General features: G+C 37.3%; 3 protein-coding genes across 3 annotated transcripts; 1 reads left to right on the top strand and 2 right to left on the bottom strand.

Moving 5' to 3' along the window:
• Positions 1–4,819: 4,819 nt before the first annotated feature.
• On the top strand, positions 4,820–7,371 carry LOC112291689 (3-oxoglutaric acid synthase 1). The gene is made up of 3 exons (XM_024539486.3): positions 4,820–5,506; positions 5,832–6,636; positions 6,825–7,371. The coding sequence occupies exons 1-3, from the start codon at positions 5,104–5,106 to the stop codon at positions 6,988–6,990; spliced, it is 1,374 nt and encodes a 457-aa protein (XP_024395254.1). The 5' UTR covers positions 4,820–5,103; the 3' UTR covers positions 6,991–7,371.
• A 663-nt stretch (positions 7,372–8,034) lies between these two features.
• LOC112291688 (uncharacterized) lies at positions 8,035–11,905 on the bottom strand. The gene is made up of 3 exons (XM_024539485.3): positions 11,332–11,905; positions 9,943–10,018; positions 8,035–9,250 (listed from the first exon to the last, which is right to left on the bottom strand). Exons 1-3 carry the CDS (start codon positions 11,593–11,595, stop codon positions 8,199–8,201), a joined length of 1,392 nt encoding a protein of 463 aa, XP_024395253.1. The 5' UTR covers positions 11,596–11,905; the 3' UTR covers positions 8,035–8,198.
• Positions 11,906–17,174: 5,269 nt separating this feature from the next.
• Positions 17,175–18,476, bottom strand: LOC112291844 (uncharacterized). Its single transcript, XM_024539757.1, has one exon. It carries the CDS (start codon positions 18,474–18,476, stop codon positions 17,175–17,177), a length of 1,302 nt encoding a protein of 433 aa, XP_024395525.1.
• Between the last annotated feature and the right edge of the window lie 1,845 nt (positions 18,477–20,321).

The raw sequence follows: 20,321 nt of genomic DNA on the forward strand, positions 1-20,321 counted from the left end.
TAGCTATATCAAGAAGAAGAAAAAAGAAGGATTTTTTATTTTTATTTTTGATTTTTTATTATGAAAAATAAAGATGGTTATAGTATATTTAATATTTAGTAATAATTTAATATTTGTCACTTCTAATTTCTTCTCTATAATTATGCATAATTTATTTTACCTAATACTAAGATAATTAATATTTTTTTAACTACAAAACAAAAATACTATGAAAGACATTAAGATAAAAGTATATCCACTAGTTGAGAAGTTTATTCACTCTTATAATAAAAAAAATAAGGCTTTTATTTTTCTTTAAATATATTTGATGTAATAAAATTTAATTTATTAAAATTAGACCTTACTAAAAAAATTTAGTAGAAAAAATCTAAAGTCGGAGATGAAAGACTAATAGTCTATGCCATAATATAGTTAAAACAATCAACATAGGCATAAAATAGAGTCACAAACCAATAAAGTCTACCAAAAGATAGAATAAGGATAATTAATAGATATTTATTGTAATAATTAGAAACTTAAAAGATTTTAATAGAATCTATAATATACATCAATCACATATTTGTATGAGATTTATTAAATTATCTTTTTGTACTCTTTTAATTTAAATCAAAGCATAAGAAGAAATAATATTTAAACACTTAGACATTTATAATGGGAGGAAGTAGAGTATTATTTTTAGAAGAATTTCTTTACTTTTTTAAAGATAAAGATAAAAAAATAAATCGTATTTTTTATTTAATGGTATTTTAATTTTAATATATAGAATATTAATTAATTGATAAATTTATTAAAATTTATTATTGATAAAATATAATAACAAAAAGCAAAAAATGATTCTAGAAAAAAAAAATTATAAAATCCATTTTAAACTACATTTTTTGATAATTTTAATTAAAGTATAGAAACAAGTTTTTTTAAAGACTTGTAAAGTTATTCTTTATTCTTATTAGTTATATTTTCAATAATAAAAAATAAAAAAGTATTATCTATAAGTAATTAAAAAATACTATAAAAATAACTAAAATAAGATAAAATTTTAATTTATATTCAAATATAAGCATATTATAAAATAAGTATATATTTTTAGATAAAGTTATAGTACTCTAATAAAAAAATATTTAAATAACTAATATCAAGTCTTATAGAAAAATCTTTAATGATGTAAGAAATATAAAACTCAATCAAAAATCTAATCAATAATTAAACTTTAGGTCAAAGTATATTAAAATATAGTTTATCTATAATTTTAGTTTATCATCTAATACTATGATTCTAAATTATTTAAAGAATTAATAGAAAAAAATTAAACCATTATATAAAGACTTATTATGTTTTTGCTTTAAAATTAGAGATTATAAAATAAATAATCTTTATATGTAGAAGATAATGCAAGAAACTAAAACCTTTAAATTCTTAGATTGGTTGAACTTTAGAACTCTTATTATTTTGGCTTTGAACTTAGAAAAATTGATCTAAAGGCCTTCTGAAGAATAGATGAGGTAGAATGTAATTTCTTTCTATAAAACATGAATAGTGTTGATTCTTAGCATTTTGATTGCATAAATTTCAAGAGTTGTTTTAAAGAAATGATTAAAAATTGATGTTATAAAATAATTAAAATAACCTATAAGTAACAAAAATTTGTTGTTGTTGTTGTTGTTGTTTATATATATATATATAGAATTTCTAAATTTTTTAGAATTAAGGCATATACCAACATATTTATACTTGAAATAAAAAAAATAGTTTGGTTTAATTTATAGCATCTTTTCACTCTACACTACATGTAAAGGCCAAGTCTTTCAAAAAAGATTTATTCTCTACTAAGCCTTAATAAGGCATTAGAATAATGGTCTTGTAAAGTGGGCTTCAAGTATAAAGCTATTTTCATTACTCTATTACATAATATAGACAAGATCTTTGAAAACATTTGATAATTAAAAATTTGGTCTCTTTATTAAAAATAATTATAAAAAGATCAAAGTGCCTTTTTATTCCTTAAACACGTTTTGAACAATGTATTTATTATACATAAAATAATTTATCATAGAACATTGTATAAACTAAAAATATTTTAAATTGCTTATTACATTAAAATTTATAATTTAAAGTCATGAAATTTTATTTATAAAGCTATATATTCTTTAAATTTTGGCTTAAAATTTATAAAAGTAACAAAATAAATAATTAGAGAGAAAGACATGATTAACATAAATAAATCAAATTCTGAAAATATTAAATTTATAAAAAATAAGATAGTATTGTCTATGAATCTCCTATTCTATTCTATTCTATTCTATTATTAAAATATTCTACAACTTGAGTTTGAATTCATTATATGTTAAGCAAAAAATGAAACAATCAATAATGCTTAAGCATTGTTCATGTAAAATAAATAGTATTACATATTTTAAATTTATTTATTTTCATTCTTTGGCTAATATTCTTTAGTTAATTTATTTTTAAAATTAAAATTAATATTCTATAGAATCTAATTTTATAATTAATACTAGTATCTCAAATCATTTAATAATAGCTTCAATGAATTTTTTAAATAGTGGTATTAATAGATTTATTGAAGAATATAAAGACAAAATATTGCTTAACAAGAAATTATCTTTGAATAGAAAAATAGACTACTATAAGAATCCAATTTTTATAGCACACTAGAAGAAAATATTTAATTAATAGAATTTTATACTTGCTATATGTAAAACAAGCCTTTATATACTACCAAAAATATAAATATTTAACTATCAAATATCATATAACTTAAATCTTTAAATCTTTCTAGTATACATACATATCTAGTCAAAAATTTATAATTTATAATATTACTTTGTTTCTAGCTAAATCATAATTCTATGTTTAATTTCTACCTTAAAGATATAATAAACCATTGAATATATTTTAGTTTGAAAAATGATCCAACTTTTATTATTAAAACCACCAAATTACATGCTTACATGATTATTACTATTTAAGATTCTTTAATTTAATGTAGATAGTTTTAATAAATATATAATATTTTGTTATTACAAAGTAATAAATCAATAAATATAGGAAAAATTTAAATAGACCCACCTTTGATAAAGAATCTAATAATTATGATGAATGTGGTTGATTTTTGTTGGTTGTAGATCCAATAATAGGAAAAAGAATCTAAAAATTATTTTTATTTTATTTTATTGATTGCAATTCCAATAATGAGAAAATGAATCTAGATTTTTTATTTTTTATTTTTTATTTTTTTTATTGATTGCAGATCCAATAATGGAAAAATAAATGTACAAATCAATATTTTTTTTATTGATTGCACATCCAATAATGGGAAAATGAATCTAGAAATCAATATATATATATATATATATATATATTTTGTATAATGGTTAGGATAGGTAGGTTGATTTAGTAAAAAATTGGGTCTACTTAACATTCTTGTAAATGTATCCCATATAAATTTAGTAAAAAATTGGGTCTATTTAACATTCTTGTAAATGTATCCCATATAAATTTAGTAAAAAATTGGGTCTATTTAACATTCTTGTAAATGTATCCCATATAAATTTAGTAAAAAATTGGGTCTACCTAACATTCCCATAAATGTATACCATATAAATTTAGTAAACATTTGACACAATCATACAATTCCCTCCTGTCTTGTCCTTCTGTTTGCTTTCATGACTTTTCATTTTCATTTTTTCATTCTTTTTCTTCATATTTATAAAGTATTTTCTTCTGCATTCAGTCATGAGTTCCCATGCAAAAGCTGTAGGCAATCGACACACAGTACAGTAGCCTTGAAGAAGGCCATCACGCTATTGCCTCCATTGTCATGACAAACCCAATTCAGCCCCACACACACACACCTAGCAGCTCAGCACTTGGGGTGGATTGATTGCAAGCTAACATGCAACGAGATCCACAAACCAACAGTGCAAAAAACAACGATCACAAGCCAGCGATGGAAATCATCAACAGCAACCTACCCATCAGTACTTTTATCCAGAACTGCATATTTTGTATTAATTTATTGCTGCCCTAAAAAGTCTTGCATTCTTCTTCATAACACACAGAACCTTATCTGCACCCTTACGGTGCCATGAATGCGCACTTTGTCACTGTGTTGCTGCAATCAGTGATAAAGTCCAAAACCGGATCTGGGTGTAAGTCACCGCAAGCCCTGGGATCCTTTCGGAATGATATCATGAAACGTTCACACCCATCGCTGGTGGGACTAGATGCCACATTGCCCAAGAGATTAAAAAAATAAATAATAAGATAAATAAAATAAATCTCAGAACCCACGGTAACGTTGTAAACATGCAGGGAGGGTGTAGGGTGGTGGTGAACCTGATCACGCTTACCCTCTCATGCACGGCTTCCGTTCACATGCAGCAGGCTGGATGCGAAGTTCTGCTATCACGCTCATTCTTAATTCCGAGGATGCAAAAGTTGACGTGGATTGGACCGTGCTTAATGAAGTGTCACCACCATTACTTGAACTCAGGATTGTTGGTGAGGATTTTAGTTCATTTTGTAAGCCATTTACGTGGAAAATCATCCGAAAGCTTAGATGGGACTGATTTGTTCAGTGTGTACAATGTCCACACGTAGCGAGCTAGTTCGTTCATGACCTTTGGGAACTCTCCTGGGAGTGCCACTTAAATTGTGGTTGTAAAAAAGTGATATGTTTTCAGAAGCTGAGGAGGAATCGAAGCTTTTGGATTAACAATGAGCTTATATTAGTCGCAAAAGGATGACCCTCTTGAGCTATAAAGACGAGCTAGCCCCTGGCGGAGGGGTCAGATGCAACTAGACTGCAGAGCCTGTGAGACCAGTACAAGCATTGAAGTCTACATGAATCCTCCGCTTCGCAGTCACATGTATATCTGCTAGTCTTCATGCCATGTACACTAAGCTTCCAGTCAACTTAAATGCTGCCCATTGAAACCTTCTTTCTTGTCTGCTCAAGCTCAGACTCGGTGTCTTCATTGTGACCAACCTTCGGCGAAGACAACCGACGGTCTTGAGCAGTTCCTGTTTCTTCTTCCTCTTTTTTATCTACTTTTGTTTTTCTCCAACCATTCAGTTTCTTGTATCATGGCACCAGCATCCGACTCCGCGGTGGAAGAGCCGAGTCTCGCCAATACAGGTGCGGTGATGAAGTCCTTGAGTGATCTGGTGGTGCAGAACGGCAATGGAGTGCATGTCCGCTGCCGAGACGATGGACTCAAGGACACCAAGGCTGGAATAGAAATCAAAATCATGTCAGACTTGGGCACTGAAAGCAACGGCGTTGCGGCGCATACTAACACCAATGACATAAGGTGCGAGGGTTATGTGCCGTATGCAGTAAAACTGGTGGAGCAAAGGCCGCCTGGTATACTGGGCATGGGGACTGCCAATCCTCCGCACACATACAAAATGGATGAGTTTGCGAAGATTCTGGCAAAGCCTGAGTTCAATGGGCCTCCTGGGGCCGAAGTGTTTGTAGACCGTATCTGTAAGAAGCATCCAAAACTTTCTCTCACTTGCTCGCGTCCATTGCTTTCCAGCCTACAAACTGTACTAGGTTTATGAATTTGAGCTGTTCAACTTCAGTTAACTTACAAGAACTCTTAACTTGATCATGGCAATCAAGCTGCAGTGTGGCATTGTGGCCTCAAGACACAGAGGATGGCATGCGTATTTTGAGTTAGTTGTCTAAAATGCTTCAATCACATTGTCAATGTCATAAACTTCGATAGAAGGTCATGATGGTGCTTAAACCGCACTTTCACAATGTTTGTGAATACGTAACTGACTACTACGTGAATACGATGCTCTAGGTAAAGCATCCGGCATAAAGAAGAAGCACACTGCTGTAACCGCAGATGAAGTCTACGCCGGATACCCCAACATCTACAATTTCGGTGAGCCTTCCTTGGACGACCGCTTTAAGCTCTTCGAGAAGCAAGGCATGAATATCTCTATAGAATGTTCAGAGAGGGCACTGAAGGACTGGGGTGGCGACAGATCTGCGATTACCCACTTGATCGTCTTCTCCTCTACTGGAATGCTCACACCAGCCATTGATTATCGCCTGCTTGAGGCGCTAAACTTGTCCCCAAATGTGAAACATTACTTCGTTTCGTTTCTCGGTTGTCACGGGGGAGTCATCGGGCTTCGCACTGCCTGTGAAATTGCGGAAGCGGACCCCAAGCACCGGGTATTGATTGTGTGCACTGAGCTCAGCTCCGTGCAGGCGCAGAACATCGACCCAGCGTTCACGCGACTGAATAACATCGTGACGCTCACAATTTTCGGCGACGGCGCTGGAGCCGTTGTGGTGGGTCAACCCTCGAAAACGGAGGTACCATTCTTCGAGATGATCAGATGCAAGTCCACGATTATACCGAACACCTCCAAGAGCATATCAGTCATGATCACCCAGCATGGTCTTGACGCTAATTTGGAAAAAGATGTGCCTAAGAACGTCTCTTCTAGTACTGGTGTCTTTATGAAGAGTCTCCTCGATGAGTTTGGCCTGGACTTCGCCTCTGTCGGCTGGGCTGCTCATCCTGGCGGCAAGCCCATTCTCGATGCTATCGAAAAGGTTTGCGGGCTCCTACCCGACCAGCTCGAGAATAGCAGGTACTTTCATTTATTTAATTATTTATTTATTTACATACTTGTGCATGTGTGTGTATATTTATGCATATGCACATACTAGACTTCAATTAAGGTCCAGCAAATGCGGTTGAATGTTTGAACGCGCACGTCCTTTACAATCACTATTACAAAACAACAACCTGGTTTTGATGTGTGATGTTAATGAGCAGATCTGTGCTGGAGAACAAAGGAAACATGAGTTCTGCGAGTGTGTTCTTTGTGCTGGACGAGTTTAGGAAGAAGGGAAGGGTTGCAGGTAGAGATTGGACGGTTGCCTTGGGATTTGGACCTGGTATATCCATTGAAGGCGTATTGCTCCGTAATATTTACCATTGAAGTCATTTCGTTGTAGTCAATAAGTGTCACCGATACATTTGTGCGCTTAATGTTATATTTTACTACATTAGGACTTCGTGACATCCTTGTTCATGATGGAATTCGGTGCTCTCGCTGTCACTCAAGTCCTTGTGTAGTAACTTTAGCGATGCGTCAGCCGTGAATGGTTTGTGTTGTTTGTAACACAGTCGATCTTCTTAAGGATACTAGTTCTGTTCTGTTATTCTTTAGCCATGTACATAAACTAAGTCCTGTGTTGGTTTACACCAGACGATGGCTTAAGGTTCTGTAGCTTAAACGTCGTTATTAGTAAATTACTGGATTTGAACAGTAACATCATGTTATTCTATTATATTCAATAAAGGCCATTTTCTGTCTTAATTCGGTAGGTATACATCTCACGATTGCGCACACGCTGATGGAAACTACTAAGTATTGTGGAGTTGGACCAAGAACCTACCTGGAAAAAATTCATTCAACTGCTGCAGGTTTGAGAAATTTTCAATAGTGAACAAATAGGATTTTTCTCGAAACAAAGATATATTCTTCCATCTCAATGCCAAGAACTATGCAAAGTCGATTGCAAATTAATCGAGTAAAATGCAGAAATAATCGATATGAATAATAAAACTCTAGTGTGAATAATCAAACAAACAAATATAATACAACGAAACAAACAGAAATTCGTCAGATAATGTCCACTTTCAAACGGAGAAGAATGCATTAACCACGACGAAACAGACAGGCTCCGTTAGTACTTTTTCGAAAGTCTCACTTGCCAAGCGCATCAACGTTCATTCAAATCCAGTGCGAATAGGAGTTATGCTGAAGAGGACATCGAAAATCTAGAAATTAGAAGTATACTACGACCGCATACACAATGCTGTATGCATATGAAAAAGGAGATTGCAAGGAAAGTCGATGAATAAGTATCCAAATAATTGATTTAAGATAGCCGAGATAAAACAAACCCTCTCTGTATCACTAGACTATATTGAGCTAATCTGTAAGTAGAATGCTAGTTTGCAAAATAGAGGCACACAATGATACTCAATAGACAGATTTATTGATTTCTGTAAAACCCAAGCCAATATGCTACATAAGTTATCCTTGCTGCACCCATACGCTCACACCTGTGTCACTAGTAGTAAAACACGTTCTGATATCCTCCTCTTATTCCACAAGTGTCATACACCGACAGTCCATAATCAAACTCGTAGCCATACAGAGGACGAACGCGAAAGCTTCACAGCCGAATCAGGGTTGTAAGCTTTTCTACAGCCTGGACAGCGCCCATCATCTGAAGAGATTCTGTGGTAACAGAACAGACACAATTGGAAGCCACATGTGCAGGGAATGTACGATGAATCTGTCACGTCAAGCTCCTCAGTGCAGATAGGGCAAGAAGATGGTGTCGCAAGTTCATCCGCCCACAAATTACCGTGCATGTTACCCCACCCTTGGTAACTGTTGTTGCTTGAGTGATTCGGATAAGAGTGCTGCTTCGCAAGTCTTGGAAGCGTTGGAGGTCGAGCAACATCATCAGGCCGCCAAGCCCTTCCGCCGTTTCCTCTCCTGCCTCCGAAACCAGAATTCTTGTACTTGTACTCAGGTTTCAGCTGCCCACTCTGCATATCAGAATGATGCAGATTGTAATGGGCACCAACATGTTTCTTGTCCTGTAGCTCCTTTCCTTCATTTAGCTGCGCTCGATCGGAACTAGGACCCTTGTGTGGATCATCAGATCGGTGTGGAGAGCTTTGTACGTGCAATGCGTCAAAAGCAGATTCCCAATCATCTTCCGCATCATGCGACCCACCGTTATCTTCGGAACCGCTTCCAGTGTAACTACTGCTTGCACAAGAGCTAGTAGACCTCGACTTGCTTACATCGCTAACCGAACGCCCGTTGTTGGCCGAGTCCTGCTTATGTTCATCTCCCACTTGCGACTCTCCATCCCCGAAAAACTGAGGTGCCCTAGAGGAACTGTCCAGCCGCCTTGAACTTACCTCTTTTTTTGAGTTCTTAGCCTCGTTACCAAGACCACAGCTAGATGGTCGGGAAGGTGTAGCAGGTGAGCCTGCAGGTATTTGCCCACTCGTAGACTCACTAGAAACCTCCACCTGACTGCGAGTGTGCCCTGACGGACCTGCTCGATCCTGGGCCCTGAAGTCTCCATCCCCTGCCTTGTGTTGGTGCTCACAATTCCTATGTTGTTGCTGACTACTTTGCTGCTGCAGTTCTGCATTCCCTTGTTTTCCTGGAGAAGGAGACATGAAATCTCAAACTACGCTCTATTGAGACAATGAACTCGCAGGCAGATAGATATCCTACTTTTGCGTAGGAATCATCAGGATGGTAGTGATGTTACTTAAGGAGCATCTTCTTCTGGACCAATTTCAAGACCATCCTTTCTTCTACTAGTCGACAGCACACTTTAACTGAGAAGCTAGAAGGTCGACGAGTCAAACCACTGGAAACTAAACTACTTCGAACTAGGATAGCTTTATACATACATGGATATCCAAGAGATAACCGATGATGTCGGGCTCTATACCGTGCTTCAAAATACAAAACTAAGTTCAAGCATCACCAACTTCCACATGTTCAAATATCAAGAAGCACGCTGAAGTAAAACTTTTCTAAACACTAAACAACTCAATCAATCAATCAATCAAATTTTAAGAGATCAAAAGATTCCACAGAATCCAAATTCCGAAAAAACCACTACCATCCTTTAGGCATAGACCATTGCAAGGTAAAACCAACGAGACAGGGAGGACACACACACAGAACAAGATGAGGGGCAAACTTACACAAAACCTTTCACTAGTAAAGAAATGAGGACCAAACAACCGAAACAATACAGATCTACCTGACTCTATCCCTGTGCTATGCTGTCTCCTAGATTCAACTGTGACTTATCAAAGATCCAAGTGTAAGAAGCTCTACCTTGTGAGCCTTGTGATAACCACTGCTCCCTGCGAGCGTCCAGCTTATACTGTTTCAGCTTTGCAGTCCGATTTGCCTAAACACATAATCATCTCAGTATTGTTTCAATACTAGAATTGCCTACTCACACCTCTAATGAATAACCGGTATGCCTCTGAATTACTCACAATTCAAACTAAGGTGTGCAAGAGGCTACCACTAAAAGTTCACTTGAACCATTCAAGAAGACATAGGTCAATCGGACGCATGAACAATTGAAGTCAACCGGGGTTCAGCAAAAGACTACGAGAACAAGAAGCTATGCAGAATGAACAAATGCACGATCCAATTAGCATACCAACTGAGAACACAGAGAACAAAAATCGCAGAAAAGATCTGTGCAAAATGGCAGAGTGAACAATCACTTTTTAAAATTCGACGGAACATGAAGAATCACATTGCCAAACACCTGTGAGAATGCAACGACTGCGCGAGACACCTAAACCTCTCCGCACATTTCCTTTCTCCAACTCGCATCTTCGCATGCTTACGTGCTAAAGAAGCAAATTGACAGAATAGCTTACTCAAAACGAGTGCAGAACATCTTTTGGAAACTTGGGCTTCATGGCTTCTAGTAAGAACAGATACGAAAATCTTGAATTGCACATGAAAGAAACGGAGAAATGAATTGTGCAGTGGACACTACGAGAGAATTTACCAACAAAACATCCGCAAAAGCTTAGCCAAACCGTGTGTGAAAATTGAGATATGCGTTGAGTAACTCAGCCCCAGACAAAGTAACGAAGGAACTGACAACCTAATTCCCACGTTAAATACGTGCTCAAAAGTATCTAAATAGGATGCTCTATCCCCACCTTCAATTGGGTTCAAACTAGTCAGGAGAATCGAGCAATTCGTGGCTGAAGATGTGAAGCAATACACAATTCTATTCAAAAGACAATGCTGAAATTTCATCCAACAATGTGCGGACGCAGGTAAGTGTTTGCCGGCTATAAAATTCGGACCCTGAGATTTTAAGATGCCATTTTCTTCCTGCTGAGACAACTAACGGTTTCTAGTAACACAATCATCAGATGCTTCAACTTTTGTCACATGATGAGTTGAAATTTATTCAGATAAAGAATTATAGTTTTGTGATTTTTCAACAGAAGTAAAAAATCGTGTATCCTAACCCTTACACACTCCATCTCCGCAAACTATGAAGTATAACCAACAATGCGAACCAATATATCCATCTGTCACGTATTACCCAAGCACAAGCAAATCACATCGTTACAACCACCTCCAAGGCTTAAGTAGTCCGCCATCCCAGGGATCCCGGGCATTTACTCGCATATTCATTGGAAGGAGAGTTACGGCACACGGATCAAGCGAACCAATCTAACATACCCTCTTCCGACGACTGGCATCTTTGGCGTACAAGAATTCGGCCCTGGACTGCTTACTATCCCCACAGTTGCTGTCGCTGTGCAACCGCGCAGAGTCCTGATGATGTTCCCCCTGCTTCTGCACTGATTGGCACGGGAAAGACAACCCGGCGTTGCTCTGAACCACACTAGCTGTGCTACTACTGCTTTGGCGCTGCACAGTGTGAACATTCACGGTCGAAAGCGTATTGGCAGCACCCATACTAAATCCACATTCCACCATCATGCCCTGACCGCCTGTGCTCTGCAATGTCTGTCTCAATTCCTCCTTTTTCAACACCTCCACACCAACACACTACTCGCCTCGCTCTTCCCGCATAAACGCACCGCACCACACCGCACCGCAACGCACCGCCCTCAACGAAAGCTTTCGAACTCCTCTCAGTCTCACTCTCTCTCTCTCTCTCTCTCTCTCTCTCTCTCTCGCTCACTCGCTCGTTCGTCTTCCGCCTTTGAAAAAAACAAAAACCCAGTGCTTCAACAACCACATGAGCTCTCTCAACGTGCGACACTCACTTCATTAACAATAGGATCATGGCATCATCTCGTGAGGCTTTGTATGGCTTTCGACCAAACCCTGGAAACCAAACCATGCTCCCTGGCACCAACACATGGCTTACCCACACTGGTTAATAATTTTGTTTGGCAGTACGTCAGTGGTAAAATGCCGTCTCGCACAATGAGCCGGATTCCATCACCACGGCACAGCATTCACATCCGCTTTTTCCCTATCTAACGGAACCACCCCTCCCTCCCTCCCTCACATTGTCTGAAAGCCTGGACCCATCGTTATTGCCACACGTCGATACAGCATTCGCAGAAATGAACCTCTTGCCGGACGAAAAAGAAGCACGTTTTCACGCCGCTGTGAATTCCGAAGCCGCTCGAGAAACGCAGATCCCCATAGGAAAAACAGGGCACGCACCACCAGTCCCCACAATTGCCGTGCCGTGCCGTGCCGTCGAAAACTGTTTGAACCGCTCTTTCTTCGTTTTCCAAGCCTGTGCCCAGACCTACCCAAACGGGAGCCTCGGGCCCAGACCTCCTGCTCCACCAAACCCTGCTGTGCACGCTATGGACTCACCATAGCGGTATCATGAGGTGGTCGTCGATCCTTCTAGATGTCGAACCTGACCCCCGAGGCTGTCCCGACCTACCTCGCCGCATTCGCCTCCCTCCCCTCCCCACCCCTTCTCCCGCGCGTCTGCAGCGGACGCGACGATGGAGCGGGCTCGGGGGCCGCACGTTGCTCACAATTCCATTGCAGCTCCTGGCTCTGTGTCCGCGTCCTCATCTCCCTCCCTCCCTCCTCTTCGGACATCTTCTTCTTCCTCCACTCCCTTCCTTCGCTTGTTCCTGCTCTTCAGATTCGTCGTTGCTTGGCTTTTACTGATTACGCGACATGAGATTGATTCCCTTCGCTGTTCGCTTTTCAGCGCAAGGCTAGCGATGCGCTGCATCGGATAGAGCCTTGTTTGTGCAGTCTCAACCTCGACCATCCTCCACCTATTTCAGTCTTCATCACCACTTTGGGCTCCTTTCTAGGCCGCCAATTCGCTTCACCTCTCATCACTCCTACTCTTGATTGAATCATGGATTTCTTCGCTTCCTGAGTTTCATCCACGGTTTACCATCAATGTAGTAAGATATACATACATTTCATGTGTGTGTATGTATATATGTATGCAGTTGAACTTGTGTGGTTGTCATGGAAAATATGCAAAAAATTAGTTAACTTTGTAATTGTATTGAACAAATTATCATGAGCAGACACATTGAACTGTTGTGAGAGCAACTCACCAAGTAATCATGTAGATAGCCAATATTAGATAATTGTTTGATACATCATGTCTTTGCTAGGGTCTTCAAAATAGTTTGTTTCTATGATTACATACCATAATACAAAATGCAAATTCAGGACTTTCGTTCCTTTCAACATAATATAACTTATGATATGAATGTTTTTGGTATTAGATGGCAAAATGTGCTTGGTGCGTTGCTCTCACAACAGTATGAGGAACACATAGAATGATTTCTCACACTCTCAATTGGAAGCTTTTGAGCTCTACATCTAATGATCTTGCAATGCTATTCTCATTCATCTGTAGCAACATCATGCAAATTTTGATCTCTAATTGATCAAAAGTTGAGATATTGCCTCATTTTTTCTTCACTTTTGATAAAAACAATGAGATATGCAACCAATTAGAGATGTTTTTTTGTCTCTTGTAGTTAATCCCATTGATTGATCTCCCTTGAGTTGTGTTTTTATGAGTTGTTTCACATAACTAAAGTCAAAATATATAATTTAGTACAAAAAATAATAGAATTTATAATTTTTTAAGATATTATATTTAAACTTTCTAATTAAAAAAATTCTATATGTCAAATTTTTATTTTTTGAAAATTGCAATATTAAAGATCTACAAGACTCTTATTTATCAAAAAAAAAAAAAAAAAAAAAAAAAAACTTTGAAACATATAATTGATCTCTTTAACAAATTTATTTATATTGTAAGCATGTATAATTAATTATACAAGACAAATTATAGTCTTTTTAAAAAATCTATTATAAACCAAAAATATACAAAATACTTATATAAGAGTTGTGAAATTGCATGATGCAAATTTAAAGGTATATTCTTGATTTAAATTAAATAAATAAATAATATCATTTAATATATTAAGATATTGTCTAGTTGATTTTCAATCAAAAATATGGTCTCTTGACCAAGAATGTAGGAATTTTTGTAATTATTTGCATTCCAATGTTTTTATGCAATAGAAGATCTTTATATATATATATATATATATATATATATATATATTAGACTCCAATATTTTATACTTATAATTTAATTTACAATGAAATTAGAAGATGATTTATGTATTTTTAAAGATGCATTGTATAAAAAAGAAGCACTTAAAAATCATTTTTTTTTCTTTTAAGAATATGGATTTCTAAAATGATTTTTTTTAAACACATATTTAAAATCAACACTTTTTTGTAATCAGAGATAGATATAAATTTATAATTTTAAGTTAATAAATATTTATATTTTAATTAGTTTTGAAAATACTACATAATATACTATTATAATTTCTTTTAATGAAGTGACATCAATTGTACTAACTGCAATCAAAGTAATTAATATATTTTTTTAGAGTTTAACTTTAATTTTTTTTTGCAGTTTAATATTATTATAGCTTAATAGAATGGTCATGTGTTAATTTCATGAAATACAAACAAGACATGGAAAGATGTTTATTATAGTATATTAATAGTTATTATGAGTATGAAAAAGCTCTTAAAGCCTTGGTAGTTATGTAATGGTTTTAAATTTCCTAATCTTAAATAAATTGTGATTGAAGCCAATGTAGATTTATTTTTTACTTTTTTTTTAATTATTTGTGGTTTATTTTCTTTAGAATTGTTGCAGTGTACACGTGGTGCAAAAAAATTAATTCAAATACAAATGAATCTGCTTTAATGTATTTTGGCTATTAACATCCATGGTTAAAATAGAATAAACTCAATTAAAAATATCAAATATTATATTATATATATAGTGTGTGATAGGATATATGAAGAGAACAAAGCAACATATCCTTCAACAACATCAATTGTTGTGAGAACCAATTATGTATAAATAACTATGCTAAATAGAAGGATATGATTGACTATGCAAAAGTGGTATGGGTCATTGTCAAAACAATATCACAGCATCTACATCCTCTAAAGAACTTATGGAGGTCCTTTAAGAAAATATGGGGAGACAAAAGATATATTTTGTTCTGGTCCTACCATGTATCTAAAGTTAAATTGGCACTATATTTCTTTGGTGTGTAGGGAAGATTATATTCACATTCTGCATACCCCAATTCTGTTTGTTTCAAATCAGTAATATATACATATATACTTTGAGGTTTTGTTTAATGACAGTCATTCACATGTGATCAATCATTTATAAAATGCTATTTTCTAGTCTAATATTTGTTGTTTGTCATGTGTTAGGGTTTGCTTTTCTATTGAGTTTGAGTCATTCAGAAGTATCAATTCATAATGATTGTCAAAAGCAATAACACATGCATGACAAAGAGATTATGCTTTGGTAAAATTATTTTATTAAATCATTAATTAAAAAAAAAGTCATGTGCATAAAATGTTAATATTGATATTACAAGTTGTCTTGATAAGAACGACATGATTGACAGAGATTTAGTCTTGCTGTGCATGTTTCACTTCCAATGCAAAGGTTTGTCTTTCATGATGCCCATAAGTAGACTAATTGTTTAATTACACCGATCTAAAAAAAACAATGATATGTGATAACATTTTGCCTGCAACAATGCCTTTTAACCCAAATAAAGAGATGATTATTTACTTTCTAAATTTTGTACTGTTTTTTCATTTGTTCTACTTTAGTCCAAAATCTCTTTGGAGAATTTTATACCATTTTGTAATTTTTAAATTGGAGTGATGGAAAACTGTTGTCTTAAAAGTTATCTGGCATTGCATTTGTGAAGGTGGCAGTTGTCTCCCCACAAAAAATCATTGGGGGTCATAATCTGATTTATTTTACTTGGTTGAAGAAGATATAATAGAGTTTGCAGCCAATTTGTATTCCTTGCCAAATACAAAAATCCAATTTTGTTCACCTAAAATATCAAAATACTGTGCCTTGCTTTCCATGTAGATTTATTGGATACAATTTCATTTTATGACTGAATCTGTCACTTACAAGAAGAGATATTGATCAAGATAAGAGAGATGTGACAACAAGTTGCATTGTGACTTTTCGTTATGTTTTTACAAGCACATTGTGATGTAACAAGTCAACAGTATTTTAGGAATGTTCAAACACCATGTCAATCAATGCTGTTGACTTTCAATTAAAATAATAATAATAATAATAAAAACACACACACACACACACACACACAATGAATTTATTGATAAAATAATAATCTCCTTATTGTATTAAAATATTGCATATTTATGTATATGTGCATTCCATCACATTGTACCAGCAGAAATCGATGTAGTTGGCCACAAAAAAGGTGCCCAATGGAAAATATTTATTAGTTTACTAAATCACTGGGAGCTTCCAAGCTCCATGCCTAGTGATCTTGTAGTGCTACTCTTAGCAACTTCATGCAGATTTTGATCTCTAATTGATCCAAATAATGAGATATGCAACCAATAAGAGATGGTTTATGTCTCTTCTAATTTATCCCTAAACTATGTCATATAAAAGATACAAAACTCTGACACGTTGCACAACATTCTAAGGCACAAATTAACAAATTATCAGCAACTTCAATGAAATGCTGATGAAGGGGATATCTCATCACAATATTAATTTTATTACACCAATTAAATGAGAAAAAATTCCTCTTTTATATATATATAAAGAAACATACATATATGTTTATTTGGAAAGATGATCCTTTCCTATGTTACAATTTCACATCTAAATGGTATGCATGATGTTATTAGTTTTAACAATAATACTTCTTCTTGTGAGACTTTCCAAGGTCCAAACAATGGATAACTGTCCACCGTGGCAAAACGTTCCCCACAACCGGGCTCAAGGTTCGAATGGGGGGAACACTGTACAGAACCCCGTTGGATTGTGAGCACGACGAAATCCTAATCGAAGAAGACACGGAACTGCCATGGCGAGAAAGTAGAATTAATTCGCTGAGGATGTTGATGATTCGCTGCTGCCGCTGCTGTGAATTGTTCCCACTGGCTTGTTTCCGAGAGAGATCGAGCGAGCGAGAGAGAGACACGGGAGGGCTTCAAGAGGAGAAGAGGTTGGTGTCGAGGAAGTCGTTGCGGAACTTGCCGGAAGGATCGTGTTCATCGGCCATGCGAAGAAAACTAGGGAGCTTTTCGTACTCAGAGTGGAGCTCAGCCGGGGGCACAGTGAAGAGCTTGCCCCAGTGAGGACGAGGGTGGAAGGGAGCGAGTTTGCCCTCGATCAGAGTCATCAAGCGCTGCACTGCTGCCAATTCGTTCTTCCAAGTGAAGTGAATGGCCACGCTCTGACGCCCATACGCGGTGCTCATCCACAGGTCGTCGGCTGCGATGGTGCGGATCTCGGAGACGAAGAGATGCGGGCCGATCTGGTTTCCCAGGGTCTCTACCGCCAGAATCGCATCCACCGCGTCGCTGCGAGCCACGATATACTCTGATTGCAGTTCGTCTCCCGCGCTCGGGATGCTTCCCAGGCGAAAGTGCGGCAGACGGTCGTACCACGGCCCGGGTATGCCTAGTTGATCGGTACAATTCGCCGCATTAAATCCTTCGATAGGATGAAGCTTTCGTGTAGCAAGGGTCGCGCCGAAGTATTTCTTGGGGCCCCAGAATGGCTGTCCGTAACCCTCCCGGACTTTGATCCAAAGCTGCTTGATGCGCTTCTTCTGCCAGTCGGTGAAGAAACTGACGCTGTATCCGCCCGACGTAATGGCGTCGAAGTTTTCTGCCAGTTCCTCGAGGGGTAAATTTTCGTATACCCACTGACGCACAGTGTAGGTCGGTTGAATGTCCAGGGTGATCCGGGTGATGACGCCAAGAGCTCCTAGTCCGACCACGACTGCCTGAATGGGATTTAATTCGTCCGAATGAGATGATCCGCGTGAATATTTCACCACATCTCCGTTTGCATGGACGAATTCAAGGGCGTAGACGGCAGTAGCGAGGTTCCCGTTTTTATTGCCCGAGCCGTGCGTGGCAGTGCTGATGGCACCGGCAACTGTGGTGTCCAGGAGTGAGGCCAGGTTGTGGAGCGCAAAGCCCTTGCTATCCAGGTATGGGCAGAGCTGAGCGTATGTGATGCCTGCGTCCACCGTCACTGTGCGGGCCTTGTCGTCGAGGGCTAACACTTTATGCATCGGCTTTAGCGACAGCTGGTTGTCATCAGTGTCTGCTATTGTGTTGAAGCAGTGCCCAGAGCCTAGCGCCTTCACCTTTCCTTTAGATTTCACCAGGGTGCGGATCTTTTCCACCGAATCCGCCTCTTGGAGGACATCTCTATGGAAGACTATGTTGCCAGCCCAGTTCGTCGTAGTCAGCTCGAGAACGTTTGTACCTGCAGCCATCTTTGAAACTACTATACAAGAAATCAAGACAGAGGCTACAGAGTAAATGAAGCCGTCAGGGCAACCCTGTCTGAATAAGGCGGCCATCTTATTTTCAACCATCTAAACCTCGAAAAAATGGCATGACGATGCTCTCGATACTCGCAGTTTATACCACTAAGACCATTCGGTCAATTGTTGGGACCCCTTCCGCAGGACTTTCCCTTTAAACTGGCTCTGCAGGGTTGTTATCATCCTCTGACAACATCCAGACACTCAGTGTGAGTCCCCAGGACCACGCACGTGCTCAGTTAAGTACACGTCATGCAGAGTTCAGCTGAGATGTGGGCATCTAGTTGGTGCGAATGAGTCAGAAAAAAAACCAAAAAGATAACATGCTCTTACTTGGCGCCCACATTCACTCTGGATTCTCAAGTTTGCCGGGTCTGGAGGTCGTGCCAAGCCTAAGAATGTCTCCAAATTCAATTCGAATTCCAAAGAGGCATCTCTCTGGTCGTAACGCTCCTCTACTGGATTCCACCCTCCCCTGAGGTAAGCCGTGTTTTTTCCACTTTGCATGCGTAGGCCTGTTAATACAATCGATATAGGCTTTTTATACTGTCACCATTGTCGGCCACCTCAAGAAAGCGCTGGTACACAAAGTGGGGGGCGAGGGTTAATTATTGAGGCGCAGTGAAAGAGAGTCCTGATGGGGCTACAATGTGTCGGGAACCCTTTGACCTTGTAGTTGTGTTCATCAGCAACCTCGGTAACCCCCCCCCCCCCCCAGCTTTGCTCAAGCTCATCTGACAGAGTCGATGTGTGTGTATGTGAGTTGCACACCATGAGCCCAGCTGCTGGCCAGGGGGTTTTGACTAGTTCACAATCAGGCAAGGTTTCCAAGCATTTTGGCCACTTCTCTGCGCTCACGTCACTACAATGTTTCGTATAATCCAAACCAGCTTGCTTTCCCATCTGACTGTGGTACTGGCCACAAGTTGGTAATGGAACTTGAACACACATGCAAACTGAACTCCGATCTCCGTACTAGACTCAAATCCATAGTTTCAGTTAAGCTTGGAACTAGACGCATCCCTCTTACCAGAAAAAATATAAAATATAAAAAAATAATACACCTTTGGCATCAGAAGTATTCGCAAAAACTAGAAAATTATATGATTTATTTTTCTTTAAAGCTTCCAATAAGAACATTTCAGGATAGTTTTCCATGCAGTTAAACCATCGTAAACAAATTTCTAACAAAAGATTTTAAAAAAATGATGGGTTTATCGTTAATGGTAACAGGAGGGAGAAAGAGGATGTGGTAGAAGGTCAACTAGTGCAGTGAAACTATTAAATCTCATGATTGGTGTTGTGCAAGAAACATGTTGTTTTTTTTTTAATCTTATGAAGTATATTTGGATTACACAAAGAAAATAACATTTAATTTGGTGGTACAACTAATCAAGAATTTGCCAAAGATTTATACTGTGCTAGTAGACTGAAAGAGATGTTTGCTTAGCAAGAGTCTTTTAAGTCTTAATATACTGATTAAATAATGCTCGTACATGGATAATCCACTCTGGTATCTTGTTTCGAAAACATAACTTCCATATCAAAAAAATAAGTGAGATTGTTGAAAGAAGTGAGTGGTGAGAATAAATATGTAAAAAAACAATATAAATAAATATATGTTAAAAGAAGTGAGTGGTGAGAATAAATATGTAAAAAAACAATATAAATAAATATATGTTAAAAGAAGTGAGTGGTGAGAATAAATATGTAAAAAAACAATATAAATAAATATATGTTAAAAGAAGTGAGTGGTGAGAATAAAATGTCAAAGGTGGCCAATATTTTCCTATA

Source organism: Physcomitrium patens, chromosome 14 (genome assembly GCF_059467195.1).
Source record: "Physcomitrium patens ecotype Gransden chromosome 14, ASM5946719v1, whole genome shotgun sequence".
Lineage (NCBI taxonomy): Eukaryota > Viridiplantae > Streptophyta > Bryopsida > Funariales > Funariaceae > Physcomitrium > Physcomitrium patens.

What these genes read in the sequence shown, in the direction of transcription:
- LOC112291688 (XM_024539485.3), bottom strand. Translation starts at nt 11,595, where the DNA reads ATGATGGTGGAATGTGGATTTAGTATGGGTGCTGCCAATACGCTTTCG. An exon ending in ATGCCAGTCGTCGGAAGAGG is followed by an intron (nt 10,019 to 11,331) that starts GTATGTTAGATT and finishes TTATGTGTTTAG; the next exon opens with GCAAATCGGACTGCAAAGCT. An exon ending in GTTATCACAAGGCTCACAAG is followed by an intron (nt 9,251 to 9,942) that starts GTAGAGCTTCTT and finishes CTCCTTCTCCAG; the next exon opens with GAAAACAAGGGAATGCAGAA.
- LOC112291844 (XM_024539757.1), bottom strand. Translation starts at nt 18,476, where the DNA reads ATGGCTGCAGGTACAAACGTTCTCGAGCTGACTACGACGAACTGGGCT.
- LOC112291689 (XM_024539486.3), top strand. Translation starts at nt 5,104, where the DNA reads ATGGCACCAGCATCCGACTCCGCGGTGGAAGAGCCGAGTCTCGCCAAT. An exon ending in AGTGTTTGTAGACCGTATCT is followed by an intron (nt 5,507 to 5,831) that starts GTAAGAAGCATC and finishes ACGATGCTCTAG; the next exon opens with GTAAAGCATCCGGCATAAAG. An exon ending in GACCAGCTCGAGAATAGCAG is followed by an intron (nt 6,637 to 6,824) that starts GTACTTTCATTT and finishes GTTAATGAGCAG; the next exon opens with ATCTGTGCTGGAGAACAAAG.